The following is a 24,183-nucleotide window of genomic DNA, read 5'->3' on the forward strand; positions in this document are numbered from 1 at the left end:
ATGCCATGAGCCCGGTCGGAGTGAGGAAACGAACCCCCGGTCGGATGCCATGAGCCCGGTCGGAGTGAGGAAACGAACCCCCCGGTCGGATGCCATGAGCCCGGTCGGAGTGAGGAAACGAACCCCCGGTCGGATGCCATGAGCCCGGTCGGAGTGAGGAAACGAACCCCCCGGTCGGATGCCATGAGCCCGGTCGGAGTGAGGAAACGAACCCCCCGGTCGGATGCCATGAGCCCGGTCGGAGTGAGGAAACGAACCCCCCGGTCGGATGCCATGAGCCCGGTCGGAGTGAGGAAACGAACCCCCGGTCGGATGCCATGAGCCCGGTCGGAGTGAGGAAACGAACCCCCGGTCGGATGCCATGAGCCCAGTCGGAGTGAGGAAACGACCCCCGGTCGGATGCCATGAGCCCATTTGGATGCGATGAGCCCAGTCCGGCCCAGGATGTCACGCCTTGATTGGGTGTTGGGTGGTTACAATGTCTCTTTTCAACCAACCAAGGACAAGGGGCTGTACCTCCATTCAAGGGTTGGCGTGTTAAAGCCCTTACTAAAGTCACCAGGGCAACACAACCCCTCAGAGCTTGGAGAGGTGAACTACTGGCTCAACTCTTGCAACGTCACAGTGTTGTGTACCGCCTGATAAGGTTGGAAGACCGAATACACTTTCCTTCGGACACGGATCAACCTTGAACAATTGACAGCATGGAGTCTGCCTGGAAAACCTTCATTGTGGCAGAACACCCTCCGTGGTACGCAAACCCAGATCAAACAGGGGGCTTCAAATGTGAATGCGTACCAGGACTGTTCGACAGCGTGGCTGAGTTGATGATGTGCAAGCAGCGGGACCTCTCCGAAAGAGAGAAAAGATACAAACCGAAAACCATCTACAAGACTATCAGGAGCATGGTGATCCGGGACTCTGACACTATAGAGCAAAAACCTTCGCGCTCTTTGCTGCTTGCTCTGATGGACCTTGTGGACATTGAAGGCGGAAATGACTTCGCTTCCTTGGAAAGTGGGGACAAGGCTGGGCACAAACACTTCCTGTTGGCACACGGTAACTACACAATGTTCTACATACCGAGTAAAAACCTGATGGGCTCCAATGGTAAGAAGGTGATTCCTGTCGTCACACAGTACTCTGAAAAGCACAACCTGGTCTACTCTGACAGCAGCAGGTCCATGATCGGAACTTACACGGTGGCTATCCCCTTTATCGGGAAGGATAATACAAAGTCCTACTTTGTGCAAGAGGTGCTGTTTGTCCCTGGACTAGAGGCCCTCAAGTTGCTGAAAAGAGTCACAGGAAACAGGTTTGACTTTTGGGACATGACCCTCGAGGTGCCAACGCATTTCACATCTCTCACCCCTGCCTTTCAACAAATTCAGCCCTTCCAGTTGCTGCTTACAAAGGTGAATGACCCGACCTTCCAGAACGGAAACGGCTCCCACGAGGAGATCCGCCCCATGTGCTGTGTAACAGGCACGGCCCCGACTAAAATGTTGAAGAAGCGCGAGGCAAGCATGGATTGTTTGACAGAAAACCAAGTGAGGTGCGACCTGAAGCGCTTTCTCTACTAGAACGGCGGCACCCGCATTGTCTACTTCAGAAGGACCAGCACGTTGCTCAACGGCAAGCGGGTGAACCTGATGCCGGTCGTCGCCCTGAGAGAGGGCCAGGATCAGGTCCCTGAGCTGCACGTGTCTACCACGGTGAGGTTCTTCAGGGCCGTGAAGCAATCTTGTGTCAAGGGCAACGGGGAGCCCGTTGGCTGTTGGAATGACACGCTAAAGGAATTGAAGCGGGACACGTTCACCGCTGGACCCTGTATGAATCAAGAGATATACAGTTTTGCTTTGGCGGCGTTCGCAAAACGCGTGAATCCAAACCACTGGTGCATTCGTCTACCCAAGCACGTGGAGTCCATGATCTCCGACCCCATCATGGTCGAGGTGGTGGAACTGGGCCTGAAATTGCTGGACAGCAACATACCCAATGCGTTCACAGTGGCCGAGCTGCTGTATTGTCCAATTGATGGAGTTCAAGAGTACCTAAAGGGCTTGAAACTGTTCTCCTCCAACGAGAAGGTGCACAATATGGTAGGAAAGAAGCACATCAGCATGCTAGATGAGCAGATTAAAAGGGACTGGGCCGCGTTGCAACACTGCGCCTACGGCTACGTTCGAAAGAGATACGGCAACCGTGGAAAATGTGACCAGGTCTCTGCGTGTGAAGCGATCTTCCGACATCAGACCCCGCGTGACGCGGCCAACGTCCAGAAAAAGTGGCACGCCCTCGTCAGACATGACACAAGCAAGATCAAGGACGGCGAGTTGGTAGAGCTTTACGCGACTACTAGAGTGCTTTTTTTAAAACTCCGCACGCATCACGTCAAACTGAAGAAATGGCTCAAGGGAGGAGAAGGCGAGCACTCTGGTCCACATAGTGGCTCATCCGCGCCGCACCCCCCCAAAGCCCAAGCTGCTACAGCGTCCAAGGCGTGTCTGGCCGGGGCGACTGGGCTCACCAGTGACAGAAAGCCTCTGATTGGTGTCAGTGGACAAGATCTCAGTCTGTTTTCTATCGCGACACCGGACTCCGTTCCGATTTCCACCTGGATCAAAAACCTGTCAACGCTGCTGCTGTGTGACCCCTGGTTGAACGGTGAAAACGTCAGAAGAGAAGCGGTCTGTGCTCTCCTGGCTTTGGATAGCACTCTGCTGGACGTAAAACACGACGGAATCCTTCGTGATTGGGTAATTGACAACCCAGTCGTTGTCAATGCACTCCAGAGGTACAGCTTACGGGATAGACTCAGCGCAGCTATTGTGGATCGCTCACAGTCTATGTCCACCGACAACTGGAGACTCAAAGTGGCTTTCTCTTTCCCCGGTGTCCGGTGTCCACCAAAGGGACATTGGGGCAAGGCAGTAGCTAACCCTCACAATAACGCGATTGCTCGTGAAAGCAATACGCATGGCAAACGGATCGGGAAGCAAACCATTTCACCGTCTAGCCCAGATAAGGGCGCGGCCTCTGATCCGGTCTTTGTGTCTGAGAGCGACAGAAAGGCCGTGTCTCCACAATCACAAGCGCGGCGTCCGAGTCGCCGTCAGATAAGGACCCACTGGTTGGACGAGGCAGTGGAAGTGAGCAGTGGGGAAGAAGACTACTCCGAGGATGAACCTCAGATCCCGGGAGTGGATTTAACTTCTTCAGCATGTAACACTGACAACGAGAGTCTCGACGACTACGACTACAACGACGAATTCATCAACGACGGACCTGTCGAAAATGAATACAGCAACGAAGACGACGAGGAGGAGGAAGAGGAAGCTTTTTGCGCACAGGCAATGAGAAGGGCCAAAAAGGGTGCATGTAAGACAACTAACCATGGACACCCGCGTAAGCGTATTGTCCATTCCGAGACCGAGGGCAACGACGACCCCATCGCGCCTGCCTGCAGGGGCATGATTGACGATAGTCAGGTCTACAAGCGCAGGCTTCAATCTGACAGTGAGGAGGACGTGGGCGAGCCTTACGTAAAACGGCGACGGGTCGAGGAGAAGCGGCGCGTCAAGGCGTTCAAAGTCAAATCTGTGGGGTGCAGTGACCTGGAATGTAAAACTGGTGGTGAAAAACCACAAAGCACTCAAGTGAGGGGCGAGAAGGTGAAGTCGAAAAGGAATCGCAAGCTCGTGGACTCGGAAACCGATGAAAAGGGGGAGGCGCTTCAGAGGCGAGGTGCGCAGAGGGCGAGCGACGCTCGGACGATAAAACCCACTAGCCCTTTCGTCAGCGACGGCAGTTCCGAGGAGGAGGAGGAGGAGGAGAGAACACGTGACCAGACGCAAAAGAGCGGGCGTGCACCAAATCCGAAACCCCCAAAGAGAAAGCGCCCCCCGACGTCCCAAGTGGCACAACAGAGCGCTGGCGTTTCACAGCCTCGGGAGCGGAAGTCGAGCGGAGAGGAAGGCGAGGCGGCGCACGGGAGCAATCGAGCCGCCGCCGAGTACGGGGGAGAGCAGTGGGACCCACGAGGGGAAAGGCCAGCCAGAGAGACCGGTCTGAACCGAGAGTCCCCCTCGAACCGGCCTGTCGAGCGCAGAGCCGCCGCGGGGATGTCCGCAGATGACGAGGAATGGGACCGCCGCGATACGTCCGAGAGTACGAGTAGTTCTGACACTGACTCGGACACCGATGAAAAGGCGGCGGCGCTTCAGAGGCGAGGTGCGCAGAGGGCGAGCGACGCTCGGACGATAAAACCCACTAGCCCTTTCGTCAGCGACGGCAGTTCCGAGGAGGAGGAGGAGGAGGAGAGAACACGTGACCAGACGCAAAAGAGCGGGCGTGCACCAAATCCGAAACCCCCAAAGAGAAAGCGCCCCCCGACGTCCCAAGTGGCACAACAGAGCGCTGGCGTTTCACAGCCTCGGGAGCGGAAGTCGAGCGGAGAGGAAGGCGAGGCGGCGCACGGGAGCAATCGAGCCGCCGCCGAGTACGGGGGAGAGCAGTGGGACCCACGAGGGGAAAGGCCAGCCAGAGAGACCGGTCTGAACCGAGAGTCCCCCTCGAACCGGCCTGTCGAGCGCAGAGCCGCCGCGGGGATGTCCGCAGATGACGAGGAATGGGACCGCCACAATACGTCCGAGAGTACGAGTAGTTCTGACACTGACTCGGACACCGATGAAAAGGCGGCGGCGCTTCAGAGGCGAGTTGCGCAGAGGGCGAGCGACGCTCGGACGATAAAACCCACTAGCCCTTTCGTCAGCGACGGCAGTTCCGAGGAGGAGGAGGAGGAGGAGAGAACACGTGACCAGACGCAAAAGAGCGGGCGTGCACCAAATCCGAAACCCCCAAAGAGAAAGCGCCCCCCGACGTCCCAAGTGGCACAACAGAGCGCTGGCGTTTCACAGCCTCGGGAGCGGAAGTCGAGCGGAGAGGAAGGCGAGGCGGCGCACGGGAGCAATCGAGCCGCCGCCGAGTACGGGGGAGAGCAGTGGGACCCACGAGGGGAAAGGCCAGCCAGAGAGACCGGTCTGAACCGAGAGTCCCCCTCGAACCGGCCTGTCGAGCGCAGAGCCGCCGCGGGGATGTCCGCAGATGACGAGGAATGGGACCGCCGCGATACGTCCGAGAGTACGAGTAGTTCTGACACTGACTCGGACACCGATGAAAAGGCGGCGGCGCTTCAGAGGCGAGTTGCGCAGAGGGCGAGCGACGCTCGGACGATAAAACCCACTAGCCCTTTCGTCAGCGACGGCAGTTCCGAGGAGGAGGAGGAGGAGGAGAGAACACGTGACCAGACGCAAAAGAGCGGGCGTGCACCAAATCCGAAACCCCCAAAGAGAAAGCGCCCCCCGACGTCCCAAGTGGCGCTGAAGCCATCTGTCGGCGCGGACCCCGGGGCTACCACGTCACTACAGAGCGCTGGCGTTTCACAGCCTCGGGAGCGGAAGTCGAGCGGAGAGGAAGGCGAGGCGGCGCACGGGAGCAATCGAGCCGCCGCCGAGTACGGGGGAGAGCAGTGTGACCCACGAGGGGAACGGCTAGCCAAAGAGCTCCCCTCGGACCGCCCTGTGGAGCGCACAGCCACTGCACGGTTGTCCACAGCAGATGACAAGGAATCGGACCGCGTTGATAGCAAGGGCTTCTACTCTGAGATTGACTCTGACAACGAGGAATACATCTATACTATGTGAGGTCCGTGATCATGTCTTCTTCTCCTCATCTGGCTAAAAGGAAGCAGCGTGTACCTGGACCCCAAAGTGCATGTATGATTCAATATTTGGAGCGGCTGGCTAACGGTTTGCGGCCGCCTCAGTTAGCGGAACCCCGCTCGCCTGAAGTACTCAAATGTACGTCTCGTGATCCACCTAAATCAAAAGAGACAAAGGTTTTCGTAAACACGCTCGATAGATATTTTCTTCGGAAATAGGAAATTTGCATTGCCAAACGTGTATGCTGTATTACTTTGCGACTGTGATCTGTGCATGACACAATAAAAGGACGTTTCATGAACCCTTGTAAAGTGTGTTGATTTGCTTGGTATGTTCACAGTGTCACGGGGCTGTTACAAATAGCACATGCTGTTTTATATTGGGGGAGCTCATACCTGTTTCCCCTCATAGTTCTCACCACACTATGGTCAGTTTCTCCTTCAGGAGCTCCAGTCACCACTTGTACAAAGTAAGGAATTGCTTAATTTCATCCGACCGACTGTGAGGGCGGGCAAACCACAAATAAAAGCAATTCACGCAAGGCAACATTCAATAGTGCCATTACGATGTAGACCGAGAAACAGGGCCACGGTAACCGGCTAGCAGCTTTAGCAGCACCTAGGAGAATGAGAAATCCGACCGGCCGTGAAAAATTGTCTATGTGGCAGACCCCAGCGAAATACACGCAAGGCATCACTCAATAGTGCGGTGGTACAGACCGAGAAACAAGCGCGCACTTGCTACCAGCTATGGCAGCTACCAAGACAGCGACTGGGCTGCCAGATGCTCACGTTTTGCCTCACAGAGAGGCAAACACATCAGTTGTTGAAAGTGTAAAAGTTCCTTCCGCCAGGAGAGTCTTATTTCTCGCCGTCGACAATAACATGTTGTCCGACGACGTGTCTGGTGAGCTGTCCTTCTGCGCGTTGTCACAATACGATAGGGCGGCATTTCAACTTCTCATATATCTCACATATTGCTGCAAAGGGGAGATCCTTCAGGTCACTCTGGAGAACCCAGATTTCTACCGCATGTCACCTCCTATCAGAGAGGATTTTGCTCACGGGCGCCTATTCTGTTTTATCCTGAACATGAGCAGCGAGGACACCACAAACGCTCCCTCCTCCCGCGGCGGTTCTCAGTCCGCGCAGGGCAATCTGGACGCCACGGACGAATACGTGTCGGGTAACCAGCTTCTTGGTCTCATCAACATGAATGTCGACATGAACGTATTCAGGGAAGAAGACGTGTACAACGGGTCCTCCCAGGAAGCAGACTCTGCGGAAGTGAAGGAAACTCTGGACGAAGCGTTCAACGCGTTCATGCGACTGCAATTGGTACGGAAGGGGGCATCGTCCCTCAACAACGCCATGATTGTCATGAGAGACGGCAAGGGAGACCTGGGCTCCCTGTTTGACTGGGTGGACATCTGCAGCGACTCACTTAATTCTAACCAGGTGGACAAAAAGACGGTCAAGGAACTTCAGGGTTCCATGTACACACCGACGTTTCAGCCGGGGAGAAAAGCGACGGTCTTACCCGAGCCCATTGCGACCCTAAACGTCAGGGTTCTGGAGAATTCCATAGGAAGACTTACGGACAGCGCGAGCACCGGGGAAGGAAAAGCGTTATTCCTATCAACCATGTCTAAACTCACGGGCACGCAATGGATGAAACATAAGGTCATGCATGCGTACAACGCAACCATGAGAGAGGACACTCAATTTCTGAAAAGGTTGAAAGTCTTCACCGGAGATCTTAGCGGTTCGTCAGACAGCGTTGACATCAGAGGACTCCTGGTATTCAGGTACTCTATGGAAAAACTAATTGATAGGGAGAGCCCCGACACGTTTGTAAAATCACTGATCCACAGGCACGTGCCCGTTCCGAAGAACCGCATGGACAAGGTGTTGCGGGACATCAGGAGTAAACGTAGGACGCGAGCGCTCGCCTCTTTGCTGAACAACGGGCGGTGTTACTGCAGGCGACGACGCGCGACGGAAGGAGGCGTCGCGTGCAGCGGAGAATGCCAGACCGCATACTCGTGTTTTTACAACTTGTCCGAGCACCACCCTTTCATCGTGAGCAAAGACGACCTCAGCTACTACTTTGCCCGCCTGTACCCTCATCTGGGTAAACTGGAGCGCCTGGGCAAAGAAATGAAAGTCAAGCACAAAGGAAGCGGGCAATTCGAGTGCATAGCGGAGATGGTCTTCAATATCCTGATCAAGCATCGGTTTTGCGCAAACGACTCGTTGTACGAAGGCTTGAGCGACCTGATGGACGGAAACGTGGGGAACTCAAGCCTTTCCCTCGGGCACAACCTCGCGGAGATCCACGAAGGGCTGTGGCTCGCGCCGGGGGATCGCGCCGAAACCCCAGACGAACCCGGCTCTCTGCATCCGTTGAAGGTGTATGACCACGCGTTGGTGCGTTACTTGTTCTGCGACAGCCTGCAAGTGGGCAGGTTGTTTCAGGTGTCCACCACGTTCAATTACATCATCGTCAACACTGCTCCCAGGTACACAATCGAGCGAATTATGCTGTTCAACGTCACCGGCCCCGGCGAAGGCAAGAGCTATGCGAATAACGTGCTGAACTACCTGTTCAGGAGAGTGAGAGGTTGCATAGAGACGCTGACGTCCTTCACCCCGCAGGCTTTTAAGTACAAGGAGAAGAGGAACGCCTGTGTAGTGATGATAGACGACGCGCACATCACCCACGAGAAGAACGTCAAGGCCGTGGACAGGGAGTCGAACGTCATCCCCAATACGTTCAAGAACCTCCTGGACACCAGCGTGCTGGAAAGCGACGTGGTGACGAGAGACATGGCCAGCGGCAAGGTAGACACTGTCAAGTACCAGGCTGTGCACAACTGCGGCTTCGTTTGGAACACCAACACGTTGGGGTTTGTGAGCAGCGCGTGGGCCGACCGCTGTCTGATCATGGAGTCCGAGTTCCCGGAGCAGGTGTCTCGTACACGTAGCACTGTGCAGATACAGAACACGGTGGAGAAACGGATGATGGAGCGCGTAGCCGCCGTGTGCCTTTACAGGCAGAACCTTATCCAGTCAGCCACCATGATCGCAGACTCCGATATTATGCAGTTCAGCGTGAGGTTCGACAGCGCCAGAGAGGCCTGCGTGGCCGCGCTGCACGCCAGCCACATTGTGTGCGCGGGAGCCGTCAGTCGCCGGGCGTCATTCTGCATCAACCAGCTGGTGTTTGCCGAGGCCTTGAAGTTGGCGTGTCACTTTGTGTTTGACATATGGATCCCGCCGTGGACCGACGTCCCGGACTGGAAGGAATTCCCCGACCTGAGGGGTTACATGCAGCAGATGAACACGAACAGACTGAAAGCTCTGAACGATCTGTCCTTTGGACAGATCTGCCTGGAGACTAACGCGGTCTACAAGCTGTGCACCGCGGCCTGTCTGCCGGACATCTGTCCCCGGGTTGTCGACATACAAGCTCGCTTTGCCTGCAAGGTGCTAGGGTACATCTTAACCCAGATCCGTGAGCAGCACCTGAAGACTAGTTTGAAAGGAGGACATTTGTGCATTTCGGGTATCGACGTGATGACGTTTCCCGAGACCGAGATCCGGGGCGGAAACCCTGTCGCGCACGAGATGCTCGTACTGTGCTCCATGTGCACGGTTCCGGCCCGTGAGACAAATCGCCTAGCCAAGAGGACCTACAAGCTGTGTACGCACAGATTCTCCCCCAACCAGAATGCCCAGGGCGCGAGGAGAGGCCACACAAACCTTAGCAAGCGAGTAGGGTCCGTGACGGTCCCGCACGAAGCGGTGTACGACATGCTGGCGCTGTACTCTCCCGGTTCCCACTCGGGCTTTTGGGATCAGTTGCGCGTCGCAATGGTCGGCGCTTACGAGAATGGAGATTTTGAGGACGTGAACGCCTTCGGCCAGTGGGCGAACGACGACGACGACGTCGGCGACGACGAACATCCTCCCGTTGCCACATTGACATTCACCCTGGACTTCAACAGTGACCCGGTGCGCTCTGTGATACTGGAGGCTACGGCGGCCGTCGAACCCCTGAACGAGCTCAAGTTCAACAAGTCCGTAATGGGCGGGGAGGTGTTCCAGTGCTGTGCGCCCTTGTACTACGGCGGGGTTATCAGAAGGGCCATGTCTCAGAATGCACCCAGGGAAGCTCACGACAAAAGGCATCAAAGAGAATCTAGACTAGGCCCGAGGGGCTCCTTCCACGGACCCAGACTGAGCGTGTACTCGACCGAGTACTCGGGTTTGCCCGTGAAAAACACGAGCTCGTTTTGCACCACGCGAACCGTGTATCACCAAGACAAGATACTTTTGAGAAACAACGGCCGTCATCGCGGTCCCGTAGAGCTGGAGGAGGACTGGGAGTGGAAGGATGCGGTGGAGGTGTTTGCCAAGGTCCACGGCGCTGACGTGTTCTCTGTGGAGACGTTGAAACGGGACTACGGCGTGACCATGACCGACGTGAAGGGCGAGCCGATAACCGCGAGGCCTCGAGAGTCGCGGAAACTCAGAACTTTGATAAGGACTCTCCGAGAATTCAACGGACACGCAGCACTCGCCATGAGAAACAGGGCGGTCCCCGGCAGCGAGATGCCAGAGCCCATTTCTCACGGGCGACCTCGAAAAGAGTGCCCCCTACCAAGCAGAACGGAAAATAAGAGGGCTCGGCAGGGCGCAGACTCGGCCGAAGCGCCGAGAGTGAAACGGAGAAAACGCACAGGGCTAGTGCACGACATCTGAGGGAACTCACTTGGTGCATATTGTTTTCCAATTTTAAACTGTTTGTGTCTATTTCTTGTCATCATCGTTGACATTTGGCTGGGGTTTTGGGGTGTACGACAGTTCACGATTGGTAATTTGAAAGAAACGACCTGGCTTGGGTGTATGAGTGCAGAGTATGATATGTATGGCAAGTACCAGGCAAATGCGAATAAAGTCTCTGAGTCAAGTATGTCTTTCTCTGTTTATTTCCCTGCAAGGTAAAAGAGTTGTCACAACATTCACATATAGCTCAAGAGACTGCCTAAAACGGGGCCAGAAATTTCTTACACCTCAGTTCAGTTGCAATTGGCGATGACCGAATGGCGTAACCACCGGCGCGGCAAAGAACACAGTGTATCCGGGCGCGAAGTTGCATCTCTTCGTTTAACGGAGGAACAAGAAGTATCCCTCTAGCCTAAGAACATGTAGTAAAGCCAATATGTTGACAAACGCGATATGGATCACACCACAAATAAGCCGCAAACCCAAGCCCTTGCAATTGGGGGCAAAGGCACTGCGTGTGCAAGCGGCAGCTCGAGGACTCGATTTGCAGAGCACGAGTTTTTTTTGTTCTTGGGCAAAAAAAAATGGCGGTCAGAGGGAATCGACACGGACGGACCGCAAGCGGCCTTCTGTTGATATAAAGACCATTGATTTGTCAGCTTCGCATAGACTGCCTTGTGGACAAAACGCTCAATCGGGATATCCTTCACGATGGCCTGTAACAGTCGCAGCTCGGATCACCACGAAGCGACAACTGGTCCTGCCAAGATGTTCTGTGACGAGCCAGACGGCCCGCGTTCTCCGCCTTCGGAACGTCGCGTGTTCACATTTCCCAACTTGGACTTTGGCATGCCAGCAATGGGTACGGCGGAGCTGAGGCAAGCCCTGAGCCACCAATTGTGTCTGCACAGCACAAACCCCGCAAACGAGACGGCGATCGATCGCCCCGTCCCCGAGGAGCCGTGGACCGTTGAAACTTTCACAGACTACCAAAACCACCGGCTGGCAGCCGTGAGCTGGTTCGCCCACATCCTGCAAACCGAGTTTGTGTCCGACGAGAGCCGACGCTCTGTGTTTCTACCCTGTGTCAATGTCATGGACAGATACCTAACTGCCTGCGTGGACCTCGGAGAGGACCCGAGTCTGCTGTGGAAGAATATCGGTAACGTGCGAGCGGCGTGCCTGTCGCTCTCGCTCAAGATGCACAGAGGCGAAACGGTCGACCCCGTGCTCCTTTGCCAAGAAAACGCCTGGGTGACCAGAGCGCTGTCTGCAAACGGCCAGGGGCCCAGGATTCACGTGTCCGTCCTGGCAGATGCGCAGGGGACACGAGAGGCGGAGATGCGAATCATTTGCACGTTGAGGGGCGCGGTGTTTCCCGCAAACGCAGAGAACACGATCGGTATACTTTGCAAGTATCTGATCCTGGAACACCTCGGCGGACGAATATCGGGTGAGCTTCAGGCCGGACGCGGTCTCGACCGTCGCGTCACTACTGCGGCAGCCGGGCTTTTGTCAAAAGCCGCATTGGACGTGAAGCTGTCGCGCGTCGAGAGATGGAAATGCGTCGCCGCGTGCTGCCTGCTCGCCGTGATCGAGGTGTGCGCTTTGAGCACTGCGGAGATGCGCCGTCTCGAAAGGAGTCTGATGGCCCTCCTGGATGAGCTGAAGCCGGGCGAGTTCGCGCAAAGGGAGCTGCGGCACCTTAAGCGCCTGCTGACGCGCGGCTGCGTGGTGTGCAGCGGGGCCTTTGTCAACCGTATTGTGCACAGGTGCCTACTCAGGATATCGTCGTTGTCCTGCTCCGTGTGTAAGGCGTATCCCGGTGACCTCGCGAAACCCCGTGCGACCAAGAGCCCCTGGCCCGTAACCGCCTCAGCTCAGATCACCAAGAGGTCCAGGAGGAAACAGCAATTGGTCCCCGCTAAGGTGTTTGCCGACGAGCCAGACGGCCCGCGTTCTCCGCCTTCGGAACGTCGCGTGTTCACATTTCCCAACTTGGACTTTGGCATGCCAGCAATGGGTACGGCGGAGCTGAGGCAAGCCCTGAGCCACCAATTGTGTCTGCACAGCACAAACCCCGCAAACGAGACGGCGATCGATCGCCCCGTCCCCGAGGAGCCGTGGACCGTTGAAACTTTCACAGACTACCAAAACCACCGGCTGGCAGCCGTGAGCTGGTTCGCCCACATCCTGCAAACCGAGTTTGTGTCCGACGAGAGCCGACGCTCTGTGTTTCTACCCTGTGTCAATGTCATGGACAGATACCTAACTGCCTGCGTGGACCTCGGAGAGGACCCGAGTCTGCTGTGGAAGAATATCGGTAACGTGCGAGCGGCGTGCCTGTCGCTCTCGCTCAAGATGCACAGAGGCGAAACGGTCGACCCCGTGCTCCTTTGCCAAGAAAACGCCTGGGTGACCAGAGCGCTGTCTGCAAACGGCCAGGGGCCCAGGATTCACGTGTCCGTCCTGGCAGATGCGCAGGGGACACGAGAGGCGGAGATGCGAATCATTTGCACGTTGAGGGGCGCGGTGTTTCCCGCAAACGCAGAGAACACGATCGGTATACTTTGCAAGTATCTGATCCTGGAACACCTCGGCGGACGAATATCGGGTGAGCTTCAGGCCGGACGCGGTCTCGACCGTCGCGTCACTACTGCGGCAGCCGGGCTTTTGTCAAAAGCCGCATTGGACGTGAAGCTGTCGCGCGTCGAGAGATGGAAATGCGTCGCCGCGTGCTGCCTGCTCGCCGTGATCGAGGTGTGCGCTTTGAGCACTGCGGAGATGCGCCGTCTCGAAAGGAGTCTGATGGCCCTCCTGGATGAGCTGAAGCCGGGCGAGTTCGCGCAAAGGGAGCTGCGGCACCTTAAGCGCCTGCTGACGCGCGGCTGCGTGGTGTGCAGCGGGGCCTTTGTCAACCGTATTGTGCACAGGTGCCTACTCAGGATATCGTCGTTGTCCTGCTCCGCGTGTAAGGCGTATCCCGGTGACCTCGCGAAAGCCCCTGCGGCCAAGAGAACTAAATCGGAAAGCCGGAGCAATGTGTGATGGGGTATTACCTTGGCCTGCCTGTACTGTATCATGGTGACCTAATGACTATTGTGAAATAAACCTAATGTACCTCCTGCGCGTCTCATCTCCTTGTTTTTCCCAGTGAAACGAAAGCATGACAAATGACACACTGTGACACGATTGTTTGAAACATTTTATCAATCAGGCAAGTAAGATACATCAAGTGTATAGCGTATACAACCACATGACATGAGCAGAAGGCCATTCACTAGGGTAAACATAAAAAACAACAACTTCACTCAGAAATGCAGAATATAGAGAGTGCCTCTCTCTCTCTCTCTCTCTCTCTCTCTCTCTCTCTCTCTCTCTCTCTCTCTCTCTCGCTCTCTCTCTCTCATACATACATGCGTGTATGTATCGGTTTATGTTTGGAGGCCGGGGATGTGTGCGTGTGTGTGATAGAGCTAGGGGAGAACGTCCGTCGCGGCACTCTGGTGCCTATTGCCAATTCTCAATCAAGGCGGAACTCACAGGGGTTGTTGAGAGCCTTTTGGGTACTTAAGACACACTCGAACCACAGCTCATAGCAGCTCACAACTTGCAGACCGGGAATGTCGCAAAGCCCGCGTGGTACCAACGATGTCGCCGACGAGGGCAGTGAACTCTCCGTTGCGGGGCGGCGAGCGGGAGACGATGTCGTGAACGGTGAGACACGACAACTCATCGCAGGGTGTCTCGCGGAATACACCACTGCTGTGGTGCGGGTTCCGCGGAGTGAAAGCAAAGCTCTGTCGACGATGAAAAGAGTCGTAGGTGATCTGTTGACGAAACACACCTTTGCATTCAATGGTAGGTGTACCAGCAGCAATAGTCGTTGTGAGCAACACCGTTGCTACCCAAAAGATTGTAACGACCCTCTAATCGCACCCCATTAAGGTATGGTCTCGAAGGCCTCATCGATTGACCAAGGAAAAGACGCAAAGTGCATTGGTGCGGTGGCCGATTACCTCTTTGCAGACGGTGTCACCAACTGGAGCCGAGTGGCAGCCCTGGTAGCTTTCGGGTCTACACTGTGTCAGCAGGCGGCCGACGGGGACAGGGGGGACCGCGTGAAGCTGGTAGGGGATGAGATATCGACATACCTGCTGACTAACCAAAAGACGTGGCTGGAGGATAACGACTCGTGGGTGAGTTCACATCGCGGCTAAATGTCACAATGTGAGACGTGTCACACCCTGTCGTGTTGCAAGGACGATTGCCCGCGCAGTAAACCGGCGACTTGGCCCACATTCCTAAATCGGTGCTAATGTCTATTTCCAATGCTTTTCAGAACGGATTCGTGGAGTTCTTTCGAACAACGGACCCTGAGTACACATCGAGCAGCGCAGTGGTGACCTTCGCTAAGTATCTCGTTGTTGGCGTAACACTGACCCTGTTGATCAGACTACTGACTGAGACGACAGTTTTTAAAGGAGCCTGATATGCGCTGCACACGTTCTACGGTCATTTTCTGCACGCATTTGCTTGGAAGGTTTTAATGAAACTGTAATAAACATTCCAACAGAGTGACTTGAGTCCCGTGTGAATTTTCAACAAGATGTTTATTTCCTAGGTAACATTTTATACAACAACATAAAAGTTACAGAAGTCTTGCAAGCATCAGGAGATCATCATTTATGACGCCGTCGGCGGTGGTCCCGGGTGACCTTTCCTCGGGACAAAGGTTCTCGCCTCGGTCGGTTAACCAAGGCAAGAACTTTTGCAGGTTCTCTGTGTCAGTCAAATCACTCTCACTTTCGGAAAAATCCATCAAGAAGTCATTAAAGGGAACGAGCTTCTCCGTCCGCTCCTTAGAGACCACAAACTGCACTCTATTAGTCTGTGAGCGGCTCTGCATCTCGTGGCATTCCAGTGAGCGTTCGGATTTGATTTGTGTGAACTCATAGTCGTTGTTGACACTTGCATTCAGCAAATCTGGGTCCTTGCGCTGGACGATGTCCGAAACCGAAGGCGGCTCTTCACGGGCAATCCTCTCTTCCGCCTTGATTGAGTCACCCCAGACGGCATCCAGGGCACGCGTCCAGTACAGCAGAGGGTCTGAGTCTGGCAACGTAGACGTTTGAAATCTCGCGGCCCCCGCAGGTGTCACAACACCAAGTCCTCTCAAGACGTGGAAAACGTCGTACACCTTCCGCTGCGAAATATTGAATCTTTTAGCCAAGCTGACTACACGAAACACACCCGGGTTTTCGCGAACATGCTGGTAAATGACTCCCATACCGCTGGCAGCGGCCAGGCAGTCGTCTCTCGATCTCGGCGACAGATCCCATTGTGCCACGAGTCCATTTAGCTTACTGATTTCGTTGGTTCTAGTCAGAAGCCCAACGTCTTCCAGCGCGTAAAGGGCCGAGAGCATCCTGGCCTCAGCCCCCCTGTCCCGTGGCAGGAACACAGTGCCAAGCATGTCGGGGACCGCATCAAAAGAGTGCAACTTCCCTAGAATCCCCTGAGTGACTACGGTCAGAAGCGGAGTAGGATGATCCCGTGAATGAGGCATGACTCTTCCGGTTACACCGAGCCGGCTTGACTTAGCTGTACGGATATCGCTCAGAGCGTTTTTCACGGGGAGGACCCGTCTTCGACTGCGCTCTGAGAGCTCTAAGGGGGAGGGGGGCGTATTTAACCAACCTCACATCCTGGCTGAGGTCGGATGATTCAACCCGGGTCTGAGAATCTAGCCGTGGCTGAATATTGAGGTATTGAGGTAATGTCCCCGCGCGTCATTGTCTCCCCGGCGCTCAATCCTTCGTCATAACGGAATGGAGAACTACCTGAAATGTGCAGTCGTCGGCCGAGGCACCTATGGAACCGTGTACAAAGCAAAGTGTCTGATAACCGGAGAGATGTGTGCCGTAAAGTATCACAACTTGGGCGTAGATGATACGACCGTGAGAGAACTCTCCTGTCTCGCCGCGTTGAGAGGTCACCCGCACGTCATCCGGATGCAAGATTGTTTTGTAGACAACGGGAAAATAGCCATGGTCATGCCGTACGTACCCTACACCCTGAGTAAGGTGATTCACGACAAACAAAGTCTCAGAGTCTACACGGCCCCGGGCCAGGCGTCACGGTCAATCCCCTTGAGTTTCGTTGCTCACTTTTCTGCTCAGGTAGCAGACGCTCTGTCTTTCATGCACAGACTGAACATAGTGCACCGAGACCTGACGCCCGCCAACGTGCTGCTGACAGAAGACCTGACCGTCAAAGTGGCCGACATGGGCCTCTCGAGACAGTCCTCCAAATGGATGAGTCCGGGTGTGGTCACGGTGCACTACAGGGCCCCGGAGTTGCTTCAGGGATGCGGAGAGTACACGTGTGCCATAGACATGTGGAGCTTAGGGGTGATGATAGCGGACGCCATGGAAGGGAGGCCGGTCTTCTTGAGTCTTGGACACGGCTGCACAATCGCGTCCACGTACGAACTCATCGTAATGACTTTACATCCCAAAGACCCACTCTGTGCGTCGGTGACACCCTCAGGCCCAGCGGACGTAATGCCCCACGTAATGAAGTGTGAACTAGTGAAACGGATTGTCTTCAGGCTGCTGGCTTTCTGTCAAAACGAGAGGCTTTTAGCTCACGAGCTGCTGCAAGACACCGAATGGATGAGAGTGGCTACTATGACCAGCGAAGACAAAGATGTGGTCAGACAGAAAATACGGCAAACCGAAGAAAGGGACTGACCAAGAAAGCCCCTTGTATATTCGATTCAATAAATGTACTTTCATCAATGTATCTCTTGATTAAAGTATCTCAGTGCACTAACATGAATAACCCTGGCAATAAAATGTGTTATCTGTAAAACTGTGGTCTATATTGTTAGAGTTCACATAGAGGACACACAAGCCTCATGCAGATTTGTCTCAAGACATCATCTTGAGACCATCCGTGTCGCATTCATAATGAAAAGCAGTATACGCTTTCTGTGTGTCTGAGAGAGAGAGAGAGAGAGAGAGAGAGAGAGAGAGAGAGAGATGGATTAAATTATTACGGAAGGATGAATATAACTAATGACAGCAGTTGCTGGCTATAAACAGGGACAGATGGAGATCACTAAAGCCTAAAACAGACCTCTCAGAACAGTAGCAAGATCTTCTTCAGGAGTTGGAAAGACGTGTGTGTGTGTGTGGCGAGGGCATTCCATCAACTGGCACCTAGGGTTCATTTCTGGCCCTGTCTGCAATTACACCACCTTGTTGAATACTTGTTTTGAGATTACTTTGCCACTACAGCGGTAGTGCTACCGGCAGTCTTGGGTTCTGCTCAAACACCGAACCGTAACATAGTAATCCGGTTTGAACATGGAGCCAGCTGACGGGTGGTTTTTCCACAAGACCCTTGTCACACGGTTAGATTGCCACGAATCTATCCTCCAGGACATACTGGCTCATCTACGACAGACTCACTCCTCCGGCGGGGCTCAACCCACTGGCAGGATGAAACCAGTCGCCTCTAGCAACGCTTTCTCGTCTGACGTGGACGTCGCCATGGCCCCAGCCGTCCCGCCGGCATCGTGCTCACAACTTCAGGCCGTGCGCGGTGAGGCTTACCTCGGGAGAAAAAAAGCCTTTGGCAAAATACTCTCCCCCAAAGCACGGAATGGCAATGCGCCAGTCCCCTACCCTCGATTAGTGTCCGGGTCAGCTCCCCGAGTCGGAGTCGTCGGTCCGTCTTTCGAACAGCACCCCCCCGGCCGGCCGTTCAGTGTCGGAGCTGACGGAGGCGTCGGGCCGACTTTCGATCAGTCTGCCCCCGACCCGCCCTTCGCCCGTCGGGGCTACGGTGCCGTCGGAGCTGAGGGCACCGTCGGCCCGTCATCCGATGAGTCCCCCCCCGGTCCGTCCGGCGGCGTCGGAGCCGACGACCCGTCTTTCGATCAACCCCCCCCTGGCCCGTCCTTCGGTGTCGGAGCTGATGGAGCCGTCGGCGCGTCGTTCGACCAGTCTCCCCGCGGCCCGCCCTTCAGAGTTGGACCTCCGTTTTCCATGCGGCCGACACTGGCCCGTCTCCCTGCGACTGAGCGACAATGGCGAATTTCGGCCGGCGTGTGCTTCTACTGCGGCCAGGATGGCCACCGTGTCAATTCCTGTCCTCAACTAGCAAAGATTTAGCCACCGATTAGCCTGCGAAAGGATTCCCCAAGGACGTCTACCTCCTGAGTCAATCTTTCATTCCTTCATGCAGATTGTTATTTACTCATGTTGTGATCTATGTTAGCCCGTTGTGATGTTGTTCTGTCTAACGTCATTGTGGAACAAAACCCGGTCTAGAAACAATTGGCTCTCGTGTGCGCATTGAATGTTCACGTGTGTTGGATGTAAGAAAGTTTCTGTTGATGTCACCTGTAGCTGAACTGAAGTGTAAGAAGTGCCTTGTCCTGTAAATGAATTGATGTTCTGGGCAGAGAACTGAGCACGTAACGTTGTCGCTTGCGAGGAAATAAACAGAGAAAGACATGTTTGATTCAGAGCCTTTATTCGTGTTTGCCTTGTGCATATCATACTCTGCACTCCTTCACTGTCACAGTGCCTCACGGGGCCCCGTAATTGCTTCAGGAATGTGAAGAGTACACTTGGGCCGTAGACATGCGGAGGTTTGGGGTGATGTGGAAAAAGAGGAAATGACCAAGGACGGATGAAATAAACGGGTTGACTCATGACAGTCGGACAGTTGCTGGCTATAAAGAGGAGCGGACTAAGAGAACAAAACCACTGCTGGTCCATCACTGAAGTGTGATATCTTTAAAACTGCCACCCGGGATCATCCCCTGCACCTGTCTGCAATTTAACCAACCTGTCAAATACTTGTACTCAGATTAGTTGCACATTGCAACGGTAGTGTGACTCTCAGCCACTCTCAGCCAGTCGTTTTGAACCATCTTCAGCTTGTAACTGTTGTTCCTCGTGCCCACCGTTATCGTCCTGAACCAACAGTCTGAGGTCAAGTTGAAAAAGGAAAACCGAGCAATCTGACATGGACCCAGCGGATAAACTGTTCTTCCTCAACACCCTTTTCTTAAACAACGCCCGGATTGAACGGCATGAATGTATCCTCACGGAAATACTGGCTCATCTGAGAATGGCTCACGTCTGCGGCGCGACTCAACCGACTGACGCGATGGAACGAGTCGCCTCTAGCCGCGCTCTTTCTCCTGACGCGGACGTCGTCATGGCTTCCGGCGCGCCGCCGGCACCATCCTCACAAACTCAGGCCGTGCGCGGTGAGCATTACCTCAGGCGAAACGAGGCCTCCGGCAAAATACTCGAAGCACGAAATGGCAATCCGCCAGACCCCCTCCCTCGATTTGTGTCCGAGTCAGCTCCCCGAGTCGGAGTCGTCGGCCAGTCTTTCGACCCGTCTGCCCCCGGCCCGTCCTTCAGGTTCGGAGACGACGGTGCCGTCGGCCCGACTTATGACCAGTCGGCCTCCGGCCCGTTCTTCGGCGTCGGACCCGGCGGAGCCGTCGGACCGACTTTCGAGCAGTCTGCCTCCAGGACACCCTTCGGAGTCGGCGCTGACGGAGAAGTCGGCCCGTCTTGCCACCAGTCTGCCTCCGGCCCGTTCTTCGGCGTCGGCCCGTCTTTCGACCGGTCTGACCCCGGCCCTTCCTTCGGGTTCGGAGACAACGATGCCGTCGGCGCGTCTTTCGGTCAGTCTGCCTCAGGCCCGTTCTTCGGCGTCGGACCCGGCGGAGCCGTCGGCCCGTCTTTCGACCGGTCTGGCCCCGGCCCTTCCTTCGGGTTCGGAGACGACGATGCCGTCGGCGCGTCTTTCGGTCAGTCTGCCTCCGGCCCGTTCTTCGGCGTCGGCCCGTCTTTCGACCGGTCTGGCCCCGGCCCTTCCTTCGGGTTCGGAGACGACGGTGCCGTCGGCGCGTCTTTCGGTCAGTCTGCCTCCGGCCCGTTCTTCGGCGTCGGACCCGGCGGAGCCGTCGGCCCGCCTTTCGACCGGTCTGCCCCCGGCCCGTCCTTCGGAGACAACGGTGCCGTCGGCCCGACTTATGACCAGTCTGCCTCCGGCCCGTCCTTCGGAGATAACGGTGTCGTGGGCCCGACTTATGACCAGTCTGCCTCCGGCCCGTTCTTCGGCGTCGGACCCGGCGGAGCCGTCGGCCCGCCTTTCGACCGGTCTGCCCCCGGCCCGTCCTTCGGAGACAACGGTGCCGTCGGCCCGACTTATGACCAGTCTGCCTCCGGCCCGTTCTTCGGCGGAGCCGTCGGGCCGACCTTCAATCAGTCTGCTTCCGGGCCACCCTTTGGAGTCGGAGACGACGGTGCCGTCGGCCCGGCTTATGACCAGTCTGCCTCCGGCCCGTTCTTCGGCGTCGGACCCGGTGGAGCCGTCGGGTCGACTTTCGGTCAGTCTTCCCCCGCGCCGCCCTTCGGAGTCGGGGGTGACGGAGCCGTCGGGTCGACTTTCGGTCAGTCTTCCCCCGCGCCGCCCTTCGGAGTCGGGGGTGACGGAGCCGTCGGGTCGACTTTCGGTCAGTCTTCCCCCGCGCCGCCCTTCGGAGTCGGGGGTGACGGAGCCGTCGGGTCGACTTTCGGTCAGTCTTCCCCCGCGCCGCCCTTCGGAGTCGGGGGTGACGGAGCCGTCGGGCCGACTTTCGGTCAGTCTGCCCCCGCGCCGCCCTTCGGAGTCGGGGGTGACGGAGCCGTCGGGCCGAATTTCGGTCAGTCTTCCCCCGCGCCGCCCTCCGGAGTCGGGGCCGACGGAGCCGCCGGCACGTCTTTCGACCGGTCTGCCCCCGAGCCGCCCATCAGACCTCCGCGCCCCACGCGGCCGACACTAGCCCGTCTCCGTCCGACTGAGCGACGATTGCGAATTTTGGCCGGCGTGTGCATCTACTGCGGCCAGGCTGGCCACCGTCCCCATTCCTGTCATCTACTAGCTCAAGATTTAGCCACGATTAGCCTGCGAAAGGATTCCCCAAGGACGTCTACCTCCTGAGTCAATCTTTCATTCCTTCATGCAGATTGTTATTTACTCATGTTGTGATCTATGTTAGCCCGTTGTGATGTTGTTCTGTCTAACGTCATTGTGGAACAAAACCCAGTCTAGAAACAATTGGCTCTCGTGTGCGCATTGGATGTTCACGTGTGTTGGATGTAAGCAAGTTTCTGTTGATGGCACTTGTAGCTGAACTGAAGTGCAAGAAGTGCCTTGCCCTGTAAATGAATTGATGTTCCAGGCAGAGAACTGAGCACGTAGCTTAATCCCTTGCCAAAAAATAAACAGAGAAAGACATGTTGGATTCACAGCCTTTATTCGTGTTTGCCTTGTACATATCATTCTCTGCACACCGTCACTGTCACAGTGCCTCACAGGGCCCCGTAACGTCTACCTCCTGAGTCAATCTTTCATTCCTTCATGCAGATTGTTATTTACTCATGTTGTGATCTATGTTAGCCCGTTGTGATGTTGTTCTGTCTAACGTCATTGTGGAACAAAACCCAGTCTAGAAACAATTGGCTCTCGTGTGCGCATTGGATGTTCACGTGTGTTGGATGTAAGCAAGTTTCTGTTGATGGCACTTGTAGCTGAACTGAAGTGCAAGAAGTGCCTTGCCCTGTAAATGAATTGATGTTCCAGGCAGAGAACTGAGCACGTAGCTTAATCCCTTGCCAAAAAATAAACAGAGAAAGACATGTTGGATTCACAGCCTTTATTCGTGTTTGCCTTGTACATATCATTCTCTGCACACCGTCACTGTCACAGTGCCTCACAGGGCCCCGTAACGTCTACCTCCTGAGTCAATCTTTCATTCCTTCATGCAGATTGTTATTTACTCATGTTGTGATCTATGTTAGCCCGTTGTGATGTTGTTCTGTCTAACGTCATTGTGGAACAAAACCCAGTCTAGAAACAATTGGCTCTCGTGTGCGCATTGGATGTTCACGTGTGTTGGATGTAAGCAAGTTTCTGTTGATGGCACTTGTAGCTGAACTGAAGTGCAAGAAGTGCCTTGCCCTGTAAATGAATTGATGTTCCAGGCAGAGAACTGAGCACGTAGCTTAATCCCTTGCCAAAAAATAAACAGAGAAAGACATGTTGGATTCACAGCCTTTATTCGTGTTTGCCTTGTACATATCATTCTCTGCACACCTTCACTGTCACAGTGCCTCACAGGGCCCCGTAATTGCTTCAGGAATGTGAAGAGTACACTAGGGCCGTAGACATGCAAAGGTTTGGGGTGATGTGGAAAAGGCGGCTCAGAGAGAGAGAGAGAGAGAGAGAGAGAGAGAGAGAGAGAGAGAAAAAACGACCATCTATTGATGAAATTAACCGGCTGACTCAAGACCTTCATTGCTGGCTATATAGAGGAGCGGACTAATTACTTATGACATCGCAGAGGTAGCGTGACTCTCAGAAGGTCTATTTCAACTATCGCCAGCTTGTATCTGTTGTTTCTCGTACCCGGGATTGCCGTCCTGAACCCAAAGTACCAAACCCTATCCGTACAACCCGGCCCGGACATGGACCCAGCGGACAAACTGTTCTTCCACAACACCCTTTTCTTCAACACCGCCCGGATTGAACGCCATGAATCTATCCTCGTGGAAATACTGGCTCATCTAAGACAGGCTTGCGCCTCCGGCGCGACTCGACCGACTGACGCGGTGAAACGAGTCGCCTCTAGCCACGCTTTGTCTCCTGACGCGGACGTCGCCTGGGCTCCCGCTGTACCGCCGGCATCATCCTCGCCACCTCAGCCCGTGAGCAACGAGGTATACCTCGCGAGAATACAGGCCTCCCGCAGAATAGTCTTCCTCCGTCAGGGCTCAGAATCCGTCGAAGTATACGCTTCAAAGTTTCTTGTTCTAGCTGCTCACAGCGGGTGGAGGGACGTTCACCTTCAGATGGCCTTTTTCCGTGGTTTAGCAGATAACATCAAGAATGACCTCGTGATTGGGAATGACACAAACGGCTTAAGCTCCCTCATTGACCAAGCCGTGAATTTGGATAAGCGCATTCGCGCCTGCCCCAAAGCGCGGGGTGGCACAGGATCGCGTCAGCCCTGGAACTCCATTTTGAGACGCCGACACAAGCCGACCGACCTGAGTGACGACGGGGGAATTGCCGGCGGCGCGACCAGGCAGTCAACTGACAAAGGATTAGCCGCCGAGAGCGAAAAGCTCGCCTGAACATCTACCTCTTTGTCAATCTCCCATTCCTGCATGCAGATTGTCGTGTTCTCTCTTACGTCATTGTAAAATAAACCCCAGTGTAGAAACCGAATATCAGTCGTGTGTGCATTGAATGAGTCGAACGCGTCGCACAAAGCATACATACTTTACATACATACGTACATACAGACTTTATTGGACACGGGCTGCCTAGTATCATAACACGCCAACACACTGGTCCACGCGTGTTTGATGTAAGCAAGTTTTTGTTGATGCCAACTGTAACTGAACTGAGGTATGAGAACTTCCTGGCCCCGTTTTAGGCAGTCTTTGAGCACGTGGCTGTCGTGACAACTCCTTTACCTTGCAAGGAAATAAACAGAGAAAGACATACTTGACTCAGAGACTTTATTCGCATTTGCTCGGTACTTGCCCGATGCCATACATGTCATACTCTGCGCTCTTACACCG

The 24,183-nt window shown here is 55.1% G+C and overlaps 1 protein-coding gene and 1 long non-coding RNA gene across 2 annotated transcripts in view; both read left to right on the plus strand.

The window, feature by feature from the left end:
- The window catches only part of LOC119198889 (uncharacterized), a 185,061-nt gene that overhangs the window by 53,477 nt on the left and 107,401 nt on the right, over positions 1-24,183 (plus strand). The gene's annotated exons all lie outside the window — the stretch shown is intronic.
- LOC134107510 (induced myeloid leukemia cell differentiation protein Mcl-1-like) lies at positions 14,137-16,025 on the plus strand. Its single transcript, XM_062559344.1, has 4 exons — positions 14,137-14,374; positions 14,462-14,712; positions 14,856-14,929; positions 15,899-16,025. Exons 1-4 carry the CDS (start codon positions 14,137-14,139, stop codon positions 16,023-16,025), a joined length of 690 nt encoding a protein of 229 aa, XP_062415328.1.

This window comes from Pungitius pungitius, chromosome 19 (genome assembly GCF_949316345.1).
Source record: "Pungitius pungitius chromosome 19, fPunPun2.1, whole genome shotgun sequence".
Classification (NCBI taxonomy): domain Eukaryota; kingdom Metazoa; phylum Chordata; class Actinopteri; order Perciformes; family Gasterosteidae; genus Pungitius; species Pungitius pungitius.

What these genes read in the sequence shown, in the direction of transcription:
- LOC134107510 (XM_062559344.1), top strand. Translation starts at nt 14,137, where the DNA reads ATGTCGCAAAGCCCGCGTGGTACCAACGATGTCGCCGACGAGGGCAGT. An exon ending in ACACACCTTTGCATTCAATG is followed by an intron (nt 14,375 to 14,461) that starts GTAGGTGTACCA and finishes CACCCCATTAAG; the next exon opens with GTATGGTCTCGAAGGCCTCA. An exon ending in GCAGTGGTGACCTTCGCTAA is followed by an intron (nt 14,930 to 15,898) that starts GTATCTCGTTGT and finishes CGTTGGTTCTAG; the next exon opens with TCAGAAGCCCAACGTCTTCC.